Raw genomic sequence first — 23,506 nt, 5'->3', positions numbered from 1 at the left:
CTGGTGGGTATACCATACCCCCACACACCACGGTGTTTAGTTGCGCCTAAACCCTCCCCCAGCCTTAATTCCTAGCTGCGCCCCTGTATCCAGCGGGGGGCAGGAGTGGGCAGCTGCCCCCCTAGAAGCAAAAATAAAGCTAGTTCAGAATAAAACTTTTGAAAAAATTTCTTTTGAAGAAAAATGATATTAATGTAACAAATGGAACTAAAATAAAATCATTATTTTATCTAACAAATAATTTCAAAAACTAATAAAGCGTTTTAATAATGTTAATAAAATTTTGGTTTCATTAACCTTTTCTGTGCTAAAATGTTACTACTTGAACGACCATGGCTTGGCCCCCCTTCCCCTTGATCCTGGGTTCGCCCTTGTATGTACAAGTTTTTTGGTAGCCTTATAGGCCTCATTTGTATAAAATTACGAAAATAATATTAAGATGGATTTAAAAGTTAATTTAAAATGCGCATTTATATTCTAAATAAAATGAAGAAAATAAAAACATATTACAAAGGATTAAAAAATAAACGAGCTTTTTTTCAAAAAAGTATAAAATGCGTTAAATAGTAAACGCTAAGGTATTGTTTTCTCGGAGAATTAAGCTTTGGTGCGAATCCTCACTCAACTCTCAGACTCTTCTACACTCTTTTTTATTTAACCTAATCAGCACCCACGATTTATTATCCGAGTGAATAAAATATCACTTTTTACTATTGTGTGCATTTTATAAGTTTCTTTTGGAGAAAAACTGCTTTTTTTTATTTGCCTTATTACCAATTTGGAGTTCACTTCAACAAGTTTAGTGAGAACAATTATTCTCCAATTATTTTTTGTAAGCTGCATCATTTCGGATGAGTTTGCGATCGATTTCTTTGCTCAGTCAACTTAGCTTTTCGACTTATCTGATACATGATTAAGATTAAGTCATATCTATCGGAGAGGAGTGAGGAGTATTGGTTGGCTGTTGCGACACACATGTAAGGGGAGTTCGATAAGGCGTTTTCGCATTTTCTTCATCGTCAACGTTAATTTTTGGCTAAGGATTGTCGCATTAATTTGTGTTCGAAATTCACAGAAGAACCGGTTGACGATGTTGGGTGATATTGACGATATAGGTAGTGTGCCCAAGAGCCTACTGCACCGTTCTGTGGTAAAGTTAACCGGTCGGACGAGTGTGCAGTTGCTGGATGAAATAGAGGTACAGAGGGCCACGGAGGGCGTCGAAGGCTTCACATCAATCGTCTTGAAAGTCCGTGTTCCCTACCGTTTCGATGACCAAGAGGAAACTCGATGGGTCACGTTCTTCGTCAAGCGTTTGCCAGTGGACGAATACCAGTTGGGACTCGTGGTTCCAGCCCAATTCTTCCTCAGGGAAGGCACGTACATGGAGAAGTTCCTGCCGGAAATGATAGATGTGTCCCAGGGTAAGGTTGCTGTCCCGATTCCAGTCTGCTATGCTGCTACTTATGGAGGTCTGGACGACGCCATCGTGTTGCAAGATCTCGGGATCGAAGGATACAGAACGCCTAGTCGCAAGTACCTATCATTTGCTTCAGATTATGCTTGAATCAATATCTCAAGGAATCAAAGGCGTACCCTGGATCAAAAACTACGGGTGGGGGGTAGGGGGGGAGCAAGCCTTGGCTGTTTAAGTTGTAGGTAAGATTTAAGCATGGAAAAGGCGAATGAAATCAGCATTTTGAGGAAAGTGTAACAGCTCTTTATTAGTTTTTGAAATTATTTGCTTGAAAAAATATTATTTTCCTTAAAGCCATTTGCGATTTTTGCTTATAGGGGGGGAAGCTGCCCCCTCCTGGCCCTCGCTGGGTACGCCCATGAAAGGAATGACTGTTGTGAGGTGATCGCACAATCAAAAAGATTTTTGGGAAGCTTAAAGCCTGAATCACACGATCATTTTCTTTCGTCGCGAAAAGTGATCATTAGAGCGATCGCTTTTTGTGACGGGAAAAGTGATCGCTCTAGTGATCATTTTTCTGAATCACACGGTCCCTCCCGCCGCGCCGTCGCCTTTCGCATCACTTTCGATATCACAGCTCGTTGTCATGGGACCCGCATAGCGAAAATATATAGCGTTTGTTTATCTATGTCGTTCCAACGATTGTCAAATGTTGCGCTGCAATCGCTCCAGACGGGCATGCGTTCCGATTGGCTGATATGGGGTTTTAGTGACGGTTTTTAGCGACGGAAAAAGCGACCGGACGAGTGATGAAAAATAGTGATGGGAATCCTCATCATTAGAGTGATCGCGAAAAACAATTGCCGGCGACGATCACTCTAGTGATCGCGAATGTGATTACAAGGAAATGACGGATAAAATGATCGTGTGATTCAGGCTAGTCTGGTGTCAAATTTGAAATAGTAAAACTTTGCCCAGCGGTATTCTGTTTTGGGTGTACTTGCGTCGCGGCTGGATTACTGGCTAACAGTTTCGTTCCCGCCGCTGGATACCTCCTCAGGGCAATGATACATCTCTTGCGCGCGCATATTTTTAAGTATCGTCAAGGGGGTGTGGGTTGAAGGGGGATAGGTGTGGGTTTTTTTTAATAAATTTCTTTGTGTCTCTCGAAATTACTGGAATCCAGGACGAGGTAATGGTCCGATCTTTGTTAAAATTGTTATTATGTCTTCTTATTTCGAGGGCTATCTGGTTTATAATAAATAACTATGTAACAGTGCGAAAATTTCACACTTTCTCGCTATCAGGGAATAAGAATGTTAAGGAAACTGTGTAATTGGGTTTTAAATAGAAAATAAGTCATAAAACACTTTCTTCATACTTGTTTTCTTGTAAAAATATACAAAATATATGAATACAGTACAGGCAAGAGAGTTCGAACGATCATGACGTCTGTTACTGAATAATGGCTCGCAATTAAAAAAGACAATATTACAAGTAACATTGTCGAGGTCTGTAACTTTTTGGTTATGACTTTCATTAACACAGAAATCAGCCTTGTATGGAATGGAATTGGGCATCCTCTATTCAGTCCCCTTGGTTAGAATCATGAAAATCTGTCTGTCATTCCTAAAAAGTTCATGAAAAACTTCGTTGCACGCCCCTCTGATCATAATGAATAGATTAAAATTTTGATAATGTGTTGAAGAAGTCAAAATTTGGTGTCTTATGGAATTTATTTATATTGCAGCCGTGGATATCGAAGAAAAGCTAACCTTTGTTTACCCTTTCTGCATACCACAGTTACCAGTCCAGCGGATTAGACCTGGAACACTGCGAAGTCGCGATGGAGGCTCTTGGAAGACTGCATGCTCTCTCCATTGCTGCCGAGAAAGCCATGTTGTCGCGGACGAACCAAGGCTGGCTCGACGCCTTTCCAGTGTTTTCGAGGGATTCCCTATGGTACGAACCCAAAGCTGACGACCCGAAACCATTCTTCGAGGATTACATGAAAGGCATGAGTTCGACCATTTTGACCCTCGCGAAAGAAATAGACGGACTTCCCACGGATCCCACTACCATGGAAACGCTCGAGAAAGTCCTCCGCGGAATGGTGCCGACCCTCTGCCACCTGCTAAAGCCCAACCCAGGCGGTCGAAACGTCGTGAGTCACGGCGATTGCTGGTTGAGCAACATGATGTTTCGCTACGAGAAGGATGAGATCGGTGTCGAAAGGCCAACAGACGCGAAATTAGTCGACTTCCAGATAACAAGGTATTGCCACCCGTGCGTCGATCTAATTTATTTCCTGAGTCTCAGCACTAGCAAGTCGCTGAGAGGAAAGCATTTGGACAAGCTGATCAGCGATTATTACAAGTCCACGGTAGACTGCTTAAATACCCTCGGGCTCGGATCGCCACCTTGGTCGCTGGATGAATTCAAGGAGGATTTCTTCGGGCCGTACCTGATGTATGGTGTGATCTTGAGGACCATGTTCTTCCCTATGTTGTTGCTGGGAGACGACTTCACTCCCTCAGACGCTGAATGCTTTTCCAGAGAAAAGTTATTGGAGTTTGTGCAAACGGGAAACGCTAATACCATCCTAAACCGGTTCAGGAACGACACGAATTTTCGCCGTCAGATTTCGGATGTCGTCATAGACTTCGTCAGTGTGGCATTGTCGGGACCAATCTCTCTTGCAGAGGTGAATAATAATTAGTGGTCGTCGACGAAAATGTCTGCTCTTTAGATGATAAAATTGGACCAATTTTGTGATGGATAAATTGAATTGATAACACTTTTATTTGATTGTTAAACCTGAAGGATAATTTTCTAACTTATTTTCTAAAATAAATTTCTAAATTTTTTTGTATGACAATTTTTTAAAACCCTTTTCTTTGATTGTTAAACCAAATAATTCTCTAAGGATAATTTTATAAACTATCTTTTCTAAAATAAATTTTTAAATTTTTTTGTGTGGCAAAAATTGATAATAGTTTTTGATTTTTAATCAAAATGTTTCTCTGAGGATAATTTTCTAAATTATCTTTTCTAAGACAGCTTTCTAAATTTGATTGTATGGCAAGAGCGTGCGTGGAGGAAGTTAAAAGTGACGTAAAGGCACTTTTTATTTTTAGGCATTGGGTAATTCATGTTGTCTGGCAGGTAACGGGTTCATGTTTTTTTTGCTTAAGACTTCTGTAATGCATTTATGAGTTTACCGTTCTGTGAGCGTTTCTCTAAAAAGTGAACAAACGTGAGGCTCCCAACTAAACCGTGAGTTTAATGTCAAAGTCCTCCAACAACATTTACAATGAAGAAAGCTTGTAGGTTCTCTTTTCCATCGCTGGTGAAAAGTTTCACACGAATTCCCAGCTCCCAAGGAATTTGTTGGGTTAACTAATAAATTTATTTCACTCTAAGTTACAAGCTGATCAGTGACAATGATTTATCCTAAGTGTGACAAAAAGATGTGCTTAATAGACGAAAGGTGAAGAGTTCTAATGAAGACGGAAAACTGAAGCGTTCTGCTGTAGAGGCTGTTCTAGATCTACATAATACCCTGGTAGCCACCTATAGGGTGTTTGGCTGGAGGTGGTAAATACCAGCATGTAGAATGCAATAGGATTCCCACATGCACACCACTCCGTCCAAAAATTGGGCATCCGAGTTCTTGCAGGTCGTTTTCACGGGGAATGTCATTGTGCAGTCTCACTATGTACGAAGGCGCAGTCAAAATTGGGTCGTGTGAAGCGGTGAAACTCTAGAACGCATGCGGGAGTACATGCATTTGAGATGGAAAAATAGCCCCTGCTCTAATTCCGAATTCGCATTCTCGCAATTTTAGCAAAAGTTTTCAGTGCTAAACTGCGCAATGACGTGTCCCGTGTAAACAAGCCTTGCGAGACTCTCCTCAACGCTCCAATAGGGTGGTTTCCTTCATCAAAGAAAACGAAAGGCATTGATTGCGATTCGTTACCCACCATTAGTGTATTCATAATATACAAATTATTTTGTTTTAGAAATACCGGGTTAGACGAATGGCAATGGTCCATTTTTATCCTCATTTGAAAAGGGCCAGATTGGCGCCCATGCGATGCCACTCCACGTGACGTCACAGGGACCTAGTTTCTATACGAGAAGATAGGAGTTATACATCGTCTGAGGTTACCATTGCATGCATGAGGTACAGAGCTCAGGGAAACATGTCTTAACAATCACTTATTAAAACTGGCTAAGGTCGGAAAGTTTTCCTCGTTTGATAAGTTATTAATAATCCTTATTTAAGCCAAGCGCTACCAGCCAGCAGGGTACTAGGCTAGCCGCTAGCAGCCTGCGTCGTATCAGCGCTCAACTCGCCTCAAGGTCACCTCGCAGGGCGGCAGCAGGAACCAGAAATACGTCACACGAAGAGATTTCCCGCCATTCATACTTACGCGTCGCGTTTTCGCGCGCTTGAAAATTTTCACTTTTCATTTAATCGCGAAAAATAGATATCGTCATTTAAAAATCTAAAAGCGTGAAATACGTACTCCAGGAGTAATAATCTTTCGATTTAGGCAATAAAAAAATAATAGGAAACCACCCTATTGCCGGGTAAGTCTAACTCCCAATGTCACCTGGATGTCACGAGGCTGCACATAAATCAGAGACAACGATATGTTAAAGCGTTACAGTGGCCTATGGTGTTATTTCTAATTTCTGCATTTTTTTGTGAATTAATATTCATTTGTAGGGCCATCTCCGATCATTTTTCTCGAAATAACCTTTTTATTTCCGCTTCCAGCACATGACTGAACCACTCTTAAGATGTGTTTATAGGGCGTGGTCTACCTGAGGAGTGTACAGAACTAAAAATTGCCTCTCTTTTTTCTGGAGGAGAAAAATGTACAAAATTTTCAAAAATGTGTATTCATTTATTCAGAAACAAAAACTGAATGTGACTTACATTACAGTTTTTTAGCGTATTAGCACACATAGTTTAGAAAAGTTCAGCTGTGATATGTAGATATGATCTTGTTATAATCATTTAGAAATATCCTTGGATACTGAGGCGAGCTAAATACTTTCGGTGATGGAATGCTTTTGTTGAACATGAAGTATTGCGCTGTAGTCCACGACTTCTACAGTTAGGAGACAGCTGGCCGGTTCTATTTTACGTTGCTGTGAAAAGTTTCGCGCCATGCCCGAGCTCTCAAGAAATTTTTTGGGTTAACAAATGAATTTATTTCAGTGTAGACAATTTAAAAGCTGATCATTGACGATATGACCAACCCAACATGTTTACCCAGGGTGTGAATGAAAGATGTTATTTATTAGACGACCACCTTTGATCGTTACTTAGAACGTCCAAAGTAACCAGAGGCCCCATCACCATCAACCATTCCTGGAGGAAATCAAAATCTGAGTGACTTAGCTTCTGTAGTTTGTTGGCGGAACACACTTGATTGACCTTCGCCCTCTGCATCAGTAAGGAAGTGACAGCTTTGTGGAGTGATGTCCAGTCTGAAGGATTCGGAATCTCTAAACTAAAGAGTTTTAATGAATACGATAAACAGATGCGTTAACGCCACCGAGTCGGGAACTGCATTACTGCCGACGTTTCCATGTCCGACTCGTCCGACTCTGACCCGGTGGCGATCCCGAGAATTCTTCACGCAGTCTATACGCCGGGAAAGCACCAAATCTTTCTTCGAGAAGTAGATGCTTTCTGGTGTCTTATACCACTTTAGAGGCCTTTGATTGAGCATTCGGGTTCATGCGAGACAATACTCTCCGCTCCTATTGCCGAAAAAGTCTGCTTCCCACTATCAGCTGATCACCAGTGGCGCCGACTCCATGGGGCCTGAGGGGGCCCGAGCCCCCTCAAAAATTCGTTATGGGTGTGAGGAAAAAATGTGCCAGGCTTGTGGATTTTCCCCGCAGTGTCTAGATATCGAGATTCGAGTTATCAGGGTTCTAATGTTGATCATATGACTCTTTTAAAATGCTTACAAAACTTAAAGCTCACTACTTATAAAATTTCCCGGGGCAAGATCCCCGGTTTGGCCCCCCCCCAATATTTTTTGTAGTCGGCGTCCCTGCTGATCACGGATGTGCTCATAAATCACCGCAACCGATATTTGAAATCATCACAGTGGCTTATGGTGTTATTTTTCATTTCAGCATGTTTTTTTGTGAATTAATATTCAGTAGTAGGGCCTTCTCCAGTGTCTCGGAGTCATGTTCGTTGTGTCCAATCCTGGCACATGGCTTAACCACCCTTAAGATACGTTTAGAGGGCGCGGTTGAAGGTAGGGTCGTATTATACTTGAGAAACATCTCCATCACCACTGGAAATTCATGGAGCACAGCCAGTTCTTTCCTTGGATTCGCCAGGTAACTCAGCGCCCGCATCTGAACCGCGTTCTCGTATTCCATGTCCCTCTGGTCAGAATCCTCATCCAGACTGCTGAAAAAGTCCTCTTCTGATTTCGTGGGAGCCGGCGGTTTTTTATGCCCCCCGCTATTGCTCATGTTCCGCTGTATCTTATCGAACTCCCTGAAGAAAATCGACTTGCACGACTCGAGGTTCTGTTGTGGGATCCAAGATGTGCGGAAGCGTGGGTGAGAAATGGATGCTAGAATGTAATCCCGGCTGGTTTCCGAAGATAAATCCAGGACGGCGGCAAAGCGTTCCTCTATCTTCTTCAGGGCGACCTCCCGCAGGTGTTCACAATATGTTAGCTTACCCTCCAGGATGAGCATTTTTTTCTTGAGGACGTGCAGGGCTGGTAGAACGCAACCCAAGAAACACATTTGATCGTTACTCAGAACGTCCAAAGCGGCCGCCAAAGGTCCCATCACCATCAACCATTCCTGGAGGAAATCGTAATCTGAGTGACTAAGCTTCTGGAGTTTGTTGGCGGAACAAACTTGATTGACCTTCGCCCTATGCATCAGTAAGGAAGTGACAGCTTTGTGGAGTGATGTCCAGTCTGAAGGATTCGGAATCACTAAATGTTCCGTGTAAAAAGAGTCCGAGCTGTCGACATCTGATGTATTTTGTTTTAAATGGTTCCAAAGAGAGTGAGCCTTCGAAAAGGCTGATGCGTGGTTTTCTATGTAATCGGGGTCCATCAAGTTGGATGGATGCGTATCTACGGATGCCACAAAGTTCAGCGTGTATGAACCACAGCTGTATTGAAAAGAAAGGAAATTGGGGGCGTGGAAGCTGGAGTTGTGATGTGGACTCTGTCTCAAATATGAGTGAGCGATATTGGAGGATACGGAGTCCTCCTTTAGTATGCCCGCGAGGTCTTCGATTTGTTCCTCTGGCTCTGTCGAATTCGATTGATCGAGGTAATTTCTGAAGGCCTTTACCAAATTTGGGTCATAGTCAATGATATTAGTGGTAGCCTTTTCGAGTATGCCGTACTCTCTGTGGACATCAAAGATGGCCTCTTTTATCCGTCTCTTGCTCAGTTGTCCATTAAAAGTCTTCAGAGCTAGTGAAAATGACTTCCTTTCGAAGTTACTCCGTTCCAGGTAGTGAACAGTTATCCCTAAGAAGTTCTTATTTCCGTTCGTCCCGACGTGAGCGACAGAACAAAGATACTGCTGAGAGCTCAAATATTCTGCTATTTTCTCTTTGACTCTCTGATGTCTCTTGTGAATGATCCATTCCAGCGTGTTGCTATTTGGTGTATAGGCAGAAGCAGCGTTGGATCTGTGAATTGCCGAAGTAAACCTCTTGAAAGATTCCTTATGCACTATAGACGGTGGTAGCAGAGTGTCTACAAGGAAGTCGGCAAGCGCTTCCTCGACCTGAAATTGAAAAAAAACGATATTGATGGCGTTAAGTGAGTTGAAAATCTCAGGCGAAGAGGGCATGCTGATGAATGAATGAGGGCATGAAGATGAATATAATTACAGCTGAATTCGTACATTAACACACCGATACAAGCGTAGAATAAATTGAATGGATGAGGCAGGTACTTTGTGGAGATCCATTATGAGATATGAAGTGAAACACTTTGAACTTTCCACATAAAAATTTATTAAACTACAGTCGACAAGTTTCGCTGCACTGCAGCATTATCATGACTAAACGAAACACGTCGACTGTAGTTCAATAAATTTGTATGCGGAAAGTGCAAAGTGTTTCACTTCGTTTCTCACAAGCACAGAACTTAGAAGTAAGGGTTCGTAATATGCTAATTATAGAGCGTGTTTCTTAATCGGTGCGTGACATGGGCTTTGAGAGTAGCACTGAAGTCAAGAGTGGAAGTATTCGAAATTTGGTACTGCAGAAGAAAGATGAATATGAAATAGACCGAGTGAGTAATGAGGAAGGTTTCACTAGAGAAGGAGAAAAGCGAAGTCTTCGGAAAACCCTACTGTCTGTAAAAAAAAGCAAGATACTCGAGTTTGAGGAGCTCTAGCGTCTAAATGAAGCAATCGATTTCAATGCAATAAAAATCATACGAAAGAGAATTTAGTTCTTCGTTATGTCATGTACTTTAAAAATTCTTCGGCTCAATATTATTTCCTGTACTTAATTTTTTCTCAAAAATGTACCCGTTTTTTGCGCGTAAAATCAAGGTGCCCAACTTTGAGCGCTTGGCATTCCCGTAGTTTTCGTTCCTATAACTTGCAATTTTGATATAAAGAAGACACTTCTATTACTAGCAGTTTGCCCAAAACAAATTGTTTATACTACAAAAATAAACGGAGTTGTTGTAAACAACACAAACCTCTGCTAACTTCTAAACCAGTGAGTCAATTGAAAATTGATTGGTACTGTTGTCTTCCGTAGAATGTTCGTAATGTATATACGTACTAAGAAGAAAACGTAGTAAGAAGAAAACAGGGCAACTTTATCAGCCGCATCGTGAGACATGATGTCCTGATACTGACAATCGTCGAAGGAGAAGCGGGAGAGAAGAAAGGAAAAGGCCCAGAATGAGTTACGTGGGACAAGTTATTTAGGTATTAAAGAGAAGAAATACGTTACTATGAAAATATTAACTGATAGCGAACGGAGAGTTATCGTACGATACATGCCGTTACTGATGGCAGTACGTTGATCCTGATGGACCAAAGTACAGCCGCCAACCATCACAATCGAGAGAATGCAAGTACGCTTCGTGCTCATCGATTTGTTTTTATCCTGCGCAGGGGCGGATTGAGATGAAAAGAGGAAGAGACCAGTAGGCAGACCTCGCAAGAGATGGACAGATAGAGTAAGAGACAGTGGCGTAGCCACGGGATTTTTTTCAGGGTTACAACCCCCTCTTGAGCCTGCCTTTACTGTATTTTAATAAATACTCTCAAAAAATTACTGTTTTCAACATCAAAAATCTCAAAATTTTCCCGGGCCAGAGAGTATGAGGGTTCTGGGCGAACCCTTCGAAGGATACAACGCACCGGGGCCGGGAACCAAGCCCGTGGCTTATACGCCCGATCACCCGGGGAGGGGCTGGAGAGGAAGGAAAAAGGAAAAGAGGCGCCGCACAGTGGGCGGAAATCGGAAAAAGCCGGACAAAATTACAAAATGGCTTTTTTTGAGTTATAAACTTGAAACTTCGCAGGTATACTCAAATGTGATTGAAATTTATTGATATGTACTTCATTTGACATAGATCCTACCCGTTACTGAGATACAGAGGCTCAAACGTGAGAAAATTTCCATAAAAACGCCCGTCTTCAATTTTCTCAGAAAATCTTCCAAAGTAAGTGAATGGTGAAGTTATGGGTGGATTCTTGCCGAATAAAAAACCACATAATCTGTTAGCATGGTGTTTTTTCTTTAATTTTCCGTAATCTTAAAGAATACAGCCCATAAATTCTTACCGTGCATTAACAAAATGGCGGATACTGTTTTTCGACGAAGTTTTACATTTAGGTAGAGTTTCAAATAGGTTTCCGGCAAGGTCGCGCAGAGTAACTTATATGAGAGCATTGTTTGAAGATTTCTTGAGGTCTTTATGCAGTTTTCTTTGAAATAAGTTTGCGTCGCCGGAAATTACTTTGATTTTTCGATCGCGCGGCAGGGTTCTTCTCCGCGCGTCGGGAGTTGGATTAGCCGCGCCGCGGTAAGGTTATTGAAGCTGTATGGGTTATAACGCTCAACATTCACCGTTTTTATGTTTTGCTTCAAGACACCGATTCTCAAATGGTCTATGGTGAAGACAGTGGAGGTTTTTCATGCGATGTACTTGCACGTTTCATCGAAGTTCATTTCGTTATCTTTGGATACGATCGAAGACCATGCTTCTATTAAAAGCGTTCAAACCTCGACAAAGTGAGTTGTTTTCCTGGGACTCATACAAAAAGACCTACCAGAAAGATACCAGCATAGACCCTTATACCTTCTTCAATCACCGATCCCTGACCCTCAGGATTCTAATTTCGAAAACGGTCGTTTTATGACACCCTGGAGCGAAGCCCTACTTCTTCATGCTACAAAATTCATATTATATTTGCCAGGCATCCCAGGGCGGCCAAAAAAATTTCGCACCTAATGTGTTAGATCACGCAGAAGAAAATTCAAACTTTAAAAACTACTGCTACTACTGCTGAGCTTGCTCTCGCGGCATCTGTGAGTTTGAGAGAGAGGGGAGACACTGCAACAGCTCACCTAATTGCAGAAATAACAACTACGACCCCTACTCGGGCTAAGAGAGTTCTTTCAAAGTGGAGGACGAGTGAAAAGGTCCACCCTGAGATGACAGTGGAAGAGGCACTGTCATTGATGATTGCCTCTGATTTGACCAAGCGTCAACATCGGTCTTTTCGTAGGACAGCTCTGAGCCATGGACACGAATTGTATCCCAGTTATGATAGAATAGCGATAGCAAAAAAGGCAGCTTATAACGAAGGAATTAAAATAACTGAGACCATGTGCGAAGTAAACCTTCAAGCACCACTGAACCACACCATATTGGGAACAATAGCCTGCTTAGCCACCACTTCCACCTCTCAAGAATTAAAATGTGTGGTGAACTACAGATTAATCTCTGAGTACGGTTTTGATGGAAGTTCGGGCCACTCTCATTATAAGCAAATGTGGCAACAAGTGGATGCTTCAGATAAATTCCTAGTCATGAGTTCCCATGTATCTCTTAGTTTGATTAAAAAGCAGCAGGTAACAAAGGCGCTACAGGTAACGACTGAAGTTTCCACTTTCTCTCGGTTAATTACATTTATCTCTAAACTTTTGATAAAGAATTTAAATTGCATCGGAGGCACTTCTCACATATAGGCTCTACAATTTTAGATGACACTATCTGGGAAAATCCACTGCCGACGTCGACACGATTTTGTCATCCCATCCGCTTTAGGTGAAAAAAAGAGACAAAAAAAGTTACAAAATCAGAAATACATTACCTATATCGAAAGGCAGGTGGATGGCCTTAATGATTTCAACTCTGGATTTTACACGATCAAGTTCTGTTTACTACTGGCCATGATCAACGGAAAAGTAATGCTTACATTGCTTACCTTATTTTCCTAATTTTTTCTTAATCTTAAAACCCATATAATTTATTATCCTACAGGGAAGTATAGTCATTTCGAAATTAAGAAAAACGATATTTTTTAGTTTGCAACACACTGAAGGACAGCTGAATCATGGGGTTCTAAATCTGCGGTGCAATAGCGTCGGGTATGAATAACCAGAGAGGAGAATAACTTAGGAGATGTAAAATATCTATCACCTAATATCGATAAATATTCTGTTGGTTTGTGTACGCTGTACTGCCACATATGATTTTCTGAATGCATATTGGATATGTCGTATCGATTGGAATTTAAACAGTGGCATTTGATAATTTAAATTTTAATTTATTTTAGTTAGGAAAGGAATGCTAAGAAAATTTTCAGCTAAAATTGATAATATAAATTAATATAACTATTTTGAAAAAGATGTTCGGGGATTTATTCAAAAACGTACTTACAGGTAAGTGGAAGTTTGAAATTTCTACGCTCCACAAGCAAATTAAAATCACTTTCACAAATTCTACGCACTCAAGAGAACTTAACTTTCCTTCACCACAGTCAAAGTAGAACTGAGGGTATGATACACGTTTTAAAAAATCTAGAACTTCCCGTGGAATTGTCTACCTAAACTACCCTGTCTTCATCGTATCTGCTTCAACAACTTTCTAGTGCTTACTGTAGGCGCAGAACATGAGATTGTCACGCGATCCATAATTTTCGTCCATAAAATTTAGATTATTTAGTTGCCATCAGTAATCTATGTTCATGATTAGTAATGTTAAGTCAAGTGCATTATTAGCCATCTTCTTGAACATTATTCTCTTTATCTCAAGAGTAAAACATTAGATTTAATGACGCTTTTTGCAGTTCGTTATTTTTTCAATTTGCCGACTTGGGTGGCGGCGGGGTAAAATGCTCGCCTGTCAAAGAAGTGTCGGGTTCGAGTCCCGCCTGGGTAAGTTTCCTTTGTCAAGGGTGTCGTAAAACGACCTTCGATGATTTCCGCCCACTGTGCGCCGCCGCGATAGGAGCCCGTCGACGCCTCTGGGAAAGGAAAGGTGCGGAAGGGACGGGACGAGGTAAAAACACCCCAACGCTATAGAGGCGAAGAGGGCCCTACTATTAGCGAAACCAAGCATACGCAATTAATGTGCCAGCGATTTTAGTGGATTTTCCTATTAGGAAGAAAAATCCATCGATCAAATGGCTAGATGGACCCCGGGCCAGTTTCCTTTTCGCGCTTTCCATACACGCCTGAAGGGCCCGAAATTTTCGGTTGAACCCTCCCCCCCATTTCAAAATCCTGGCCACGCCACTGGTAAGAGAAGATTTGCAAGTGCTAGAAACCTGACCGAACTGGTGGAACATGCGAGGGTCGTTGAATGAGTCTTAAGAAAAGGGTATAAAACCATATTATAATGGGTATTTTTTTAATATTTCTGATTCGCATCGCATTTGTGGTAACTGTGTGAGCAGTCAATATCACGATCTTCAGCTAAAGCTGGTAATCGGTGTTCGGCATGTTTTTTGTGTTCGGCGGTTATGTATTTATAGTCCCCTTTTAGCTATATAAATATTTTGCAACATTTTTTCCGAGCATTTCAAGCCGTCCAAAAAAATAGAATTTCGGGACATCCTCAAAATAGGGCCTGGGTGATGACCTCCTATTTATATGTAAAACTTATCGATAGTCCGTCAAGCCACTACTTCAAGTTATGAAATGAGAAAAAAGTCACTGGAGGTCAAATTTGGTGTATATGGTGAATTCTGTAATAATTCAAACTTTAATTCCATGATCTTGGCTATTGCAACTGAACAGGTGTGCAACCGTGCACTTCTTGTGAAGCAGTGGCGCAGCGAGGGGGGATTTTGGGGTATAAACCCCCCCCCCCATAGCTCAGAGAAATTTTAAAGTTTAATCCATTTTACTTAAGCAGATTGACATTAATAACAGAGTAGTGTAAGAATTAATAAAATATCCCTCAGAAAGCCGTAAAACTCAAACTCACCATTTTGAACCAATTATTTTAAAAATGCCGCAATTTATTGATCTAGCACCTATCGCTTATCCTGGTAGGTATTCCATACCCCCACACATCCCGGTATTAGTTGCACCTAACCTCCCACCAAGCCTTAATTCCTAGCTGCGCCCCTGTTGTGGAGGGAAGAAAATTTTCTGATTCAAAAAAAGGACGCTTTTCTTGATTTCTACCATCAACCGGTCCAATAACGATGCATAATACTCTCCTGCCATCGTTTTTTCCTTTTCTTAGTAACCGATGTGGATTACTCCGCATGCATCCCAAAATATCGTTGCCATGGCCTAACCGGCCCATTTCACCATCATCAACTGTTTTGGAGCCCGTTCATCTTCAAAATTCCATTGTCTTACCTGTTTTTTTGTCTCTGTAGTGTGTTACTGAATCCATATTTCATCCAAGTTATGTATCGACGCATCCAAGTTATGTATCAGAATTGCAAAGAAAAACCGCCAAAAGAGTATCTGAGTTGACCACACGATTGCGTTTATTCTCACGTTGTGAGAAAACGCGGCAGCGATCATGCAGAAATTTTTTCACACTCAAATTTTCGAGCAAAATTAAAGCAATTGTACATTGAAATATACCTGTGACCTCAATTATATCGCGAACATTGATTAATCTATCACTTAAAACCATACCGTGGATTTTGTAAATCATTTCGGGGTTAAACGCTTCCGCAGGGCATCCGGAACTATGTTCATTTTTATGAATGTATGACCTAGTTTAAATTCAGTAACCCAATTGTAAATAGTTGAAAACACAAAAGCAGATATGCTATGAACTTTATGCAACTCAGCTTTGATATCCTTCAGCGATAACGCTTTCAAAAACAATCGCTTGATCACCGCACGAAACTCCCTTTTGTCCATTTTTATAAACAAATGAAAGCTGTTCACTACAATCGGTAACAACAATGAAACTATGGGATGTATACAGCTGAAACTTTAACTGCTGACTAGTCACGATGGCTGCTTTCTATTTAGCATTAATTTTTGATAAAAAGAGAGCAATTTCTCGGAGATTCTATATCGGACTCGGAGAATTTCTCGGACTTATCGAACGACCCTCGTAACAGATGACAGGTGAGAATGGAAAGCCTTGGATCCTTGCGCGGTTCTCTGTGCCTGATCGCGTAAAGTAGAGTAAGTATAGTTCGTGAAAAAATGAACTTTTGTTGCTACTAACCTCTTTTTGCGCATCGTTGGTGTCATTTGTTTCTCGGCCGGCATTGGGTTTGGCGAAGCATGCTTTGACATCACGAGGCTCATGGCGTGGAATGGTCTGAGGCAGGATCCCTGGTGAAGAACGTTTTACTCGTCTCTTCTCCTTCATCCGCTCCACCATTTCGGGATGACATTTCTGGAAAAAGGTAATTTAAAGCGAGAATAAGAGATCGCTATGTTGCAGGCAGAGATGATTGATATTCACAATTTAATGTTTTATTTCACAGCTACGAGTGTACATACATGTTTACGTCTGTGGGCTAGAAAAATATCGATTGATTCGGCTTTCACTTTGTGAAAATTCATGCTGAATGTATAAAAACAAAAACCTTTGCAATATTCACAGTATTAAAAAAAATTCTCTCGACAATGACGTCTTGAATTGCTAGAGTTCTCGCCAAACATGACGTTCTGACGCGATTTATAAGTTTGAAGAAGACCTCTGACCTCCTCCGGAGTGAAAAAGATCGTCATCCATCAGATATCTATGAAGGAGTGTATGAAGTAACGTGTTCCTGTGGTTTATCATACATCGGGCAAACATCTAGATCCCTCAAATGCAGAATAAATGAACATCTTAAGGCAACCGAAAAGAAAAATTTTCGTCTTTCTGCGGTTGCAGAGCATGCATGGTCGGAACCTGGGCAAGTCATATTTTTCAAAGAATCGAAAATCATCGCCAGGGAAAATAAATATTTCCCTAGGCTGATAAGGGAGGCGATTGAAATAGCGAGTCACCCAAAGAACTTCAATAGGGAAGACGGCTATCCTTTATCCTCATCTTTCAAACGGCTTTTCCAACAATGGAACTAAAAATCAACATCCGCCCGACTAGCTATAAATAAATAAGGATCACAGATCTACAAATCATTTGGACCCGAAGACGGGAGCTGGAACGCGCCCGAAACTGTCGTCCGCAAAACATGAATCAACGCGGTGTAAACCCGGAAAACCATCACCAATCTACTTTTAACATTGATTGATTGATTAGGTATGATATACCTAAGGTAAGCGTTTGTAATAATTTGTTCAAATACTTTTAACATTTAACATAAAACTTTGATAGGTTCATTTTTATGCTTAGTTGAGGCTTAATGCATTATTATTTGATTTAAGGCTACCTTAAATTACAATAAAGAGTCTAGCCGGTTAAGATGGTGAAAAGTGGCTCCAGATGTTTTGAAAAATAAAAAATATGCACTCAAAGTGCATCAAAAATTATGTGTTTCCCCAAAGTTTCAGGCCCTAACAATGGAAATTAACTTAAAAAAATGAAACACGAATTTTCGTTTTTTAACCATATCTCCAGTTTTTATTTTTGTAAAATATTTTTCTTACTTTTAAAATGTATATACTATTACGTTCTACCTTCCTGATTTTTTTCAAAATTTTTGAACGAAAACTAAACTTTTGCATAAGTTTTGAATTTTCAAAATTTAATTAAAAATTTTAGGAAACAATAGACACGCCGAAAAAATATATGTTATTACCACTACATCAAAGCATAATCCTAATTTTTTTTTCAGATTTTTAAAATTGGTGGAACAGTCAAAAACACGAACACACGCTATGCGCCATTTGAATCTATGCATTTATTTTTATTTATTTATTTTATACTCAAACCACCGGATACAGCTCTTATTAGCCATTTTACACCGGAGTGTTCAACAAATGTAATTAGTAAACGCACACAAACAACCATGCCATGGACCAGGGAAACCTACCCAGGCGGGACTCGAATCCGTGACCTCTTGTTTGGCTGGCGAGAACGTTACCCCGCTGCCACCGAGGCCGGCAATTCATTCCAGGAGAATATTTGATTTGATTGTTGAGAGCAACGATTGTAGATCAATTTGTAATATTATTGATTAAGAATAAAGATTAACATAAACAATGCCTAACTCACTTACAATTAGATCAATCGTAATTAATGGTTATAACCATTTTGTCAAGGTTTAAGTTCGTCTTCGTGCCTCCTCCTGCCCCACGCTGAGTACGCCCATGCCTATTAGCCCCAGTAGTACTAGATAAGCGGTTTGTTTCGGTGGGCGATTTTTGAGCGTTTGTTCAGTGGAGGTATCGAAATGCAGTCTTACCTTGATGTGACAAATGAAGTTTCCCGTGGAGCGTATGGAACCCGGCTTTATCCTGGGTAATGGACACAGCATGCACTTCGCAGTAATCGAGCTGTCTGGCTTTCTGGTCAGTAATTCAAAAAGCTCTCCATCCAAAATCGACGGAACGGATCCGTTTACGAAGGTCGCGTCATTGGTCATTTCCAAGTCCATTCTTGCCATCTTCGCATCGTTGTCTCCTCCTTCTGTTAGCGAATCGTTGTCGTCTTGGATGTAGTCAAACTCCATGCTCGATTCATCCAGAAGCATCCAAAGTAGAGTAGTCCTTAGGTACACATAGCCAGTCAAGAGATAACGGAACAATCTGCAAAATAAGTGCCCGGTTAATTCAAAGATTTTACAAGTTGCCCTTCTGGTTACGACTTAATAACAGCATCAAAGTAGCTCTATATGAATAACATGCTGATTATCTCCGGAATTCCAGTTGTAATCCAATCACTAGGACCGTAGTCTGCTGTACGTTTACATATACATCACAATGACTAAGCGGTCAATGGCTTAGGATGCTTCACACTTCTTGTCAAAAAGCCAGCGAATAATATCGTCACTTATTTTTCCACACGTCAAACCGATGGATACGCAAAAATTCAATTCTACATCAACCTATTACCTTACGAGCCAACTCTGTTGTCATGCACATCAAGGATGGAATTAACGATTCCTATCTTCTATGCTATTCCTCGCAATTACAAAATTAAAATGCAAAGTATTGGAAAAAAGTGGATCGCATTGCACTCATAACCTCGCTGCGGACATTTTTGAAAGCCGATTAAAAGGCGAACGAAATGGCAACAGAAATCTACCTTCTGTGGGACGGTGGACGTCCTCTATGCAGTCAGTCTTTTTGGTCAGAGAAGTAAACCCTACTTTGTCACCATGCGGCGACGATGAATATTAAAGCACTTTGTGAAACAAGTGAATTCGTATATCATACAGTACTTTATTGAATCGCTGTCTGGTCGGAGAACGCTGTCGTGCATACGAAAAATAAAGGCCTGTTAATACGGTACTTTAACCCGTACGAATTAATGTCTACATGTATGAATGCGTGAATTAACACGAAAATGTAACCACACAACTTGTGCGAATGTATGAACGGAAAATAGAACCTGCTCTAATTTGGTTCATGCATTCGTACATGTTCCGTCCCGGTCCACAAAAATCATTCACGCAAACGGGTATGAACTCGTACGTGTTAATTCATCGTGAAAACAGGCCTTAAGATACTGTCGGAGGCTTAGTTAGCCCGGCCTCCGTCTCCTGTGCCACAGAGTGGACTTCTGCCATTCTTCTGACCTCAACACCTTGTTCGATAAACCCTTTATGAGGTTCGCCATGGGAGAAAATGGCTTCGTTGTCAACTGGTAGCATACCTGAACGGCGGTGGCGAGATTATGGTTCGAATCCCAGTTAAGACAAACGATTTCTTCATGACGGTTATCATCTTTGATGTATACAACCATAGAGTATAAGTATATGCTATGAACAGTCTGCCGGCAACTGGATTGGGAATATAAACTCGGAAAAATCGACTAACCACTGTCACCACTAAAAGTAGCGACCCTTTCTGCTTCAGAATATATTTTCAGGCCGATGGAACGAGCAAAGTCAATAAATTGGAAAGAATTCTTCCTCGCCATCTGGTTAATTCCTCCAGAACTACATAAAAAATGTATACGATTTTTGTACGTGCGGTGAGCCCTATACATGTACTTACTCTATGATATAACGTTTCACCCGTGCGCTAGAATGCATACAAAGATTCTTGTTTCATGCAGGACCCAGGGCCGTAGACAGGGAGGGCAGATCGGACGGCACCCGAACGGGGAGTATACAGATTGTCCCACAGGTTGTGTGTCATTTTTGACCACTAATTTGAGTAATTTTGTATCCAGCCATATTTATGAAAATTGGCATAGGTACTCATGGGGAAAGGTACTATGTCCATGGGGAAGTTTTGTTGAAAAGGTCCTGTTGAGTTTAAACAAAATTTTACAATATTGACCTTTTGACCTCACAAATTGGGTCCAAACCAGAAATTTCAATTTGCCTTACAGGGTTTCAATGTTAAAAAAATCGAGATGGAAAAAAGATCGAATTTCATTGACCAAGATGTCAATTCTTAGGTTTTCGGACACGATGAAACAGAATATAACACTTTTATTTACGAAACTTTTACCGTTGACACGGAAAGGCCACAATCAAGGTCATAAGGGGCAAAAAGAATATCATACTAACATGCGTGTCGATCCACGGGTTTTTAAAGAGTTCCCAAGTCAATGGTATTGTCCTAATACCCGTATTATCCACTAATTGACCTCCAAGATTACTACGGAGGTCAAAGGTCGTAGAGGTAAATGTCGGGCCATCGTGACAACCGACGCGATGTGTCGAACCATAGGTTTTAAAGGGTGCCAAAGTTGGTTTTGCAGTTCATAGATCAGTATGAGGAGATAATCATGTCCCTGCTCAACGGCGTGCCCCGTGTAAAATGGCCAATTACAGCAGCATGGAAATCAAGGGTGGAGAATTACGAAATGAGGCGCAGCAGAAGAATGAAGGAAATAAAATGGATCGATCGAGTGAGCAATTAGGAAGTGCGAAGAAGAGAAGCCCAATGGAAACCGAAAGAAGAAGGTGGAGAAAAACTTAATTGAGGTAGGATAGCCTGATGAAGACAATCGCCGTGGAAAAACTAGATGGCAATTACGGAAAAGGAAAACCTCTGGATGAATATGTAAAACAGGTAATGAAGGAAATGGAGGAGAGGTAATTTACTTATGTGTGAAAATTTGAGCGGTTAGAAGAATTGAGTGTAGATCGGCGTGAAGGCAGTAATAGGATTATTGACCAGTGGTGGCATATTATTAATAATTAATCAGTAGGAAAAATAATTCCAACAGATTCAGGCGTGATACATTGGAAATTTGACATATTGTAATGAAAGGTAGTTGCAATTTTCCACAGTTATTGGATGCGCACGACGTCTTTTTCGGTTGACACTGCGATCATCTGGTACTAGATGAGAATGTACTTTTCTACTCTACGAGGAGTTCTACTCTTCTGTTCGATGTGTTTCAGCTCACATATTGTCTTGTACTATCTGATCCAAAACGCGTAGTACGCATTAAATAACTGTGGAAGAGTACAAGTACATTTTATTTCAATAAGTAGGATAAATACCTGATTCGTATTTCTGGGTCCAGACGGATGATGCTGATCCTATTTTGGCGTGGTAGGCATCAAGTGAATCCCCTGGTGAGATTGACCTCCGAGCGACGATAGATGTCGGAATATTTTTGACCTCAACCAATATTACTCCTACGAACTATATTTAAATTTTTTATATTTTTTGTTCGCTAATGTCTCCAGCGTTCACACGGATTCGTGGATAATTACCTCGAGTACACTGAACTGAACTGAAGGAGCCTAGATGATTGTATTAAAATGTGAAAATGGTATAATGTGGAGAAAACTAGCTTTTTCCGGCAAACGAAGTGATCACCTTGACTCTTTAACAGTATCTAACATCTGAAGTTTCGAAGTTTGGACGTAGATATCGCCATGAGTTTCTTCATTTTTCAAATATAGATTGCAGATAAGATACAGCAATTAAACAGAGATATCTTTGGCTTACGTGTCTGGTGCTACGTGGCATTACTATTGGAACTGTCTGGCTAATAATCTTTTTTTAAGGCGAATAAAATTGTCTTATTCGCCTTTCAACGCTAATCATTAAATTGTTCATACATAAAACATAATCGGCTGTAAAAGTTTGCTAAGAGAGGTGTAAGAGACCTGTACAGAAATCGCTTACTTTGACTTTTGGAGCTGTTGCTTAGCAGAGTGTGTTAAAATCCAGGTAATTGGTTAGAAATAACAATTAATGAACGGCTTTTCTTCATTTCATTTTATACTCTAGATTTTTAAGGACTTTAAATAATTAAGGTTGGACGAAAATATCCTATAATAATTTTTTTAACAATTAAAATGTGAGCTTAATTAAACGTCAGCTTTGAGGGAGTATTAAGAATACGATTGCGAAATGTCAATCATTTTAGATTGTTTCAGTGATTTATTTGTATCCGTTTGCCACAGCAATATCGTGTGCCAATACAACCATTATATGCACTTATCTCCGAAATTATAAAAATTGCACTTATTACCCCATTGCATTCTAGGGTCCTCAAATGTAACGTCATCGAGGCTTCAAAAGGACAACTGAACTCAAACTTAACACGGTATGTGCGGCAACTTGCTGTTAGTTCTTCAGAAGAACGATAGATGGTGTTCAATGTGTTTTTATTTCTCTGTAAACGATCCGGAGCCAAGAGTATATTTTCTCGTTCATTATTTCTGTATTTGTACGCCAATAGTTTTAGAAACAGGCCTTTTTGCCGCCTTACAATAGCGGAAATCTGCGAATGTGAATCCCTTCATTTGATTACATACCGTTCCATTTAAAAAGATCTTCCGCAAAAATCGATAGAGGATATAGGAGCACGATACTCAGAAAATAAATTGAAGTTGAACGGGTTAAGCGGTGGTCACCTTGCCGCCTTTCGTCAGGAGTAGGCTAATGCCGACGCCGGGTTTCTCTCCACCCTTCCCCCTATATTCTTCCCTCATGGCGCATGGCCTTTGCTGTCGATCGCTTCCTCCAAGAACCATCCCACGAACATTGATTACGGAAGAGGATCCTCAAGAAGGCCTCTAAATGAGTTGTCGCCCACCGCGCATTTATATGGGTTTACAAAAGTCGCCACTAGCGTCGCTGATGGACAAATTATATCTCAATTTACGATACGATAAAATATTAACTTATATCTCAATTTCAGTATAAACATCAACGTGGGAATTGTTTCTACATTTAACGCGTTAATATTGACATTAGAGCTTCGTTAAAAATTTGGCAATTCTCAGAATCAAACGAGGAATTCAAATCGAAGTCTGCAATTTACATGCAAGCAACAATTATCCATATTGTTAATTCATAAATACGAAGCATGATTGACCGCGAACCAATGCCGCTGGTAAGGTTATAAATCCTAAAAGCCCAACTACCTTTATGCCTGTTCTACACGCTCGGATCAGCTCATCCGGCTTAGCTCAGCCAAATCGCTCAGCGCGAACCTATTCTCAACGAGAGGCTTTGCCCCGTTTACACAACGATCGTCGCGACGTTGATCCTTACGCGCGTAACCTCAA

General features: G+C 40.8%; 2 protein-coding genes across 2 annotated transcripts; one reads left to right on the top strand and one right to left on the bottom strand.

Moving 5' to 3' along the window:
* Positions 1–791: 791 nt before the first annotated feature.
* Positions 792–4,244, top strand: LOC124167500. Its single transcript, XM_046545427.1, has 2 exons — positions 792–1,536; positions 3,221–4,244. Exons 1-2 carry the CDS (start codon positions 1,091–1,093, stop codon positions 4,134–4,136), a joined length of 1,362 nt encoding a protein of 453 aa, XP_046401383.1. The 5' UTR covers positions 792–1,090; the 3' UTR covers positions 4,137–4,244.
* Positions 4,245–7,558: 3,314 nt separating this feature from the next.
* LOC124167499 lies at positions 7,559–22,233 on the bottom strand. Its single transcript, XM_046545426.1, has 4 exons — positions 21,482–22,233; positions 18,260–18,602; positions 16,126–16,299; positions 7,559–9,223 (listed from the first exon to the last, which is right to left on the bottom strand). The coding sequence occupies exons 2-4, from the start codon at positions 18,545–18,547 to the stop codon at positions 7,574–7,576; spliced, it is 2,112 nt and encodes a 703-aa protein (XP_046401382.1). The 5' UTR covers positions 18,548–18,602; positions 21,482–22,233; the 3' UTR covers positions 7,559–7,573.
* Positions 22,234–23,506: the final 1,273 nt, after the last annotated feature.

The sequence above is a fragment of the Ischnura elegans genome, chromosome 11, assembly GCF_921293095.1.
Source record: "Ischnura elegans chromosome 11, ioIscEleg1.1, whole genome shotgun sequence".
Taxonomy (NCBI): Eukaryota; Metazoa; Arthropoda; class Insecta; order Odonata; family Coenagrionidae; genus Ischnura; species Ischnura elegans.
This window is presented reverse-complemented; position numbering and strand designations above follow the sequence as displayed.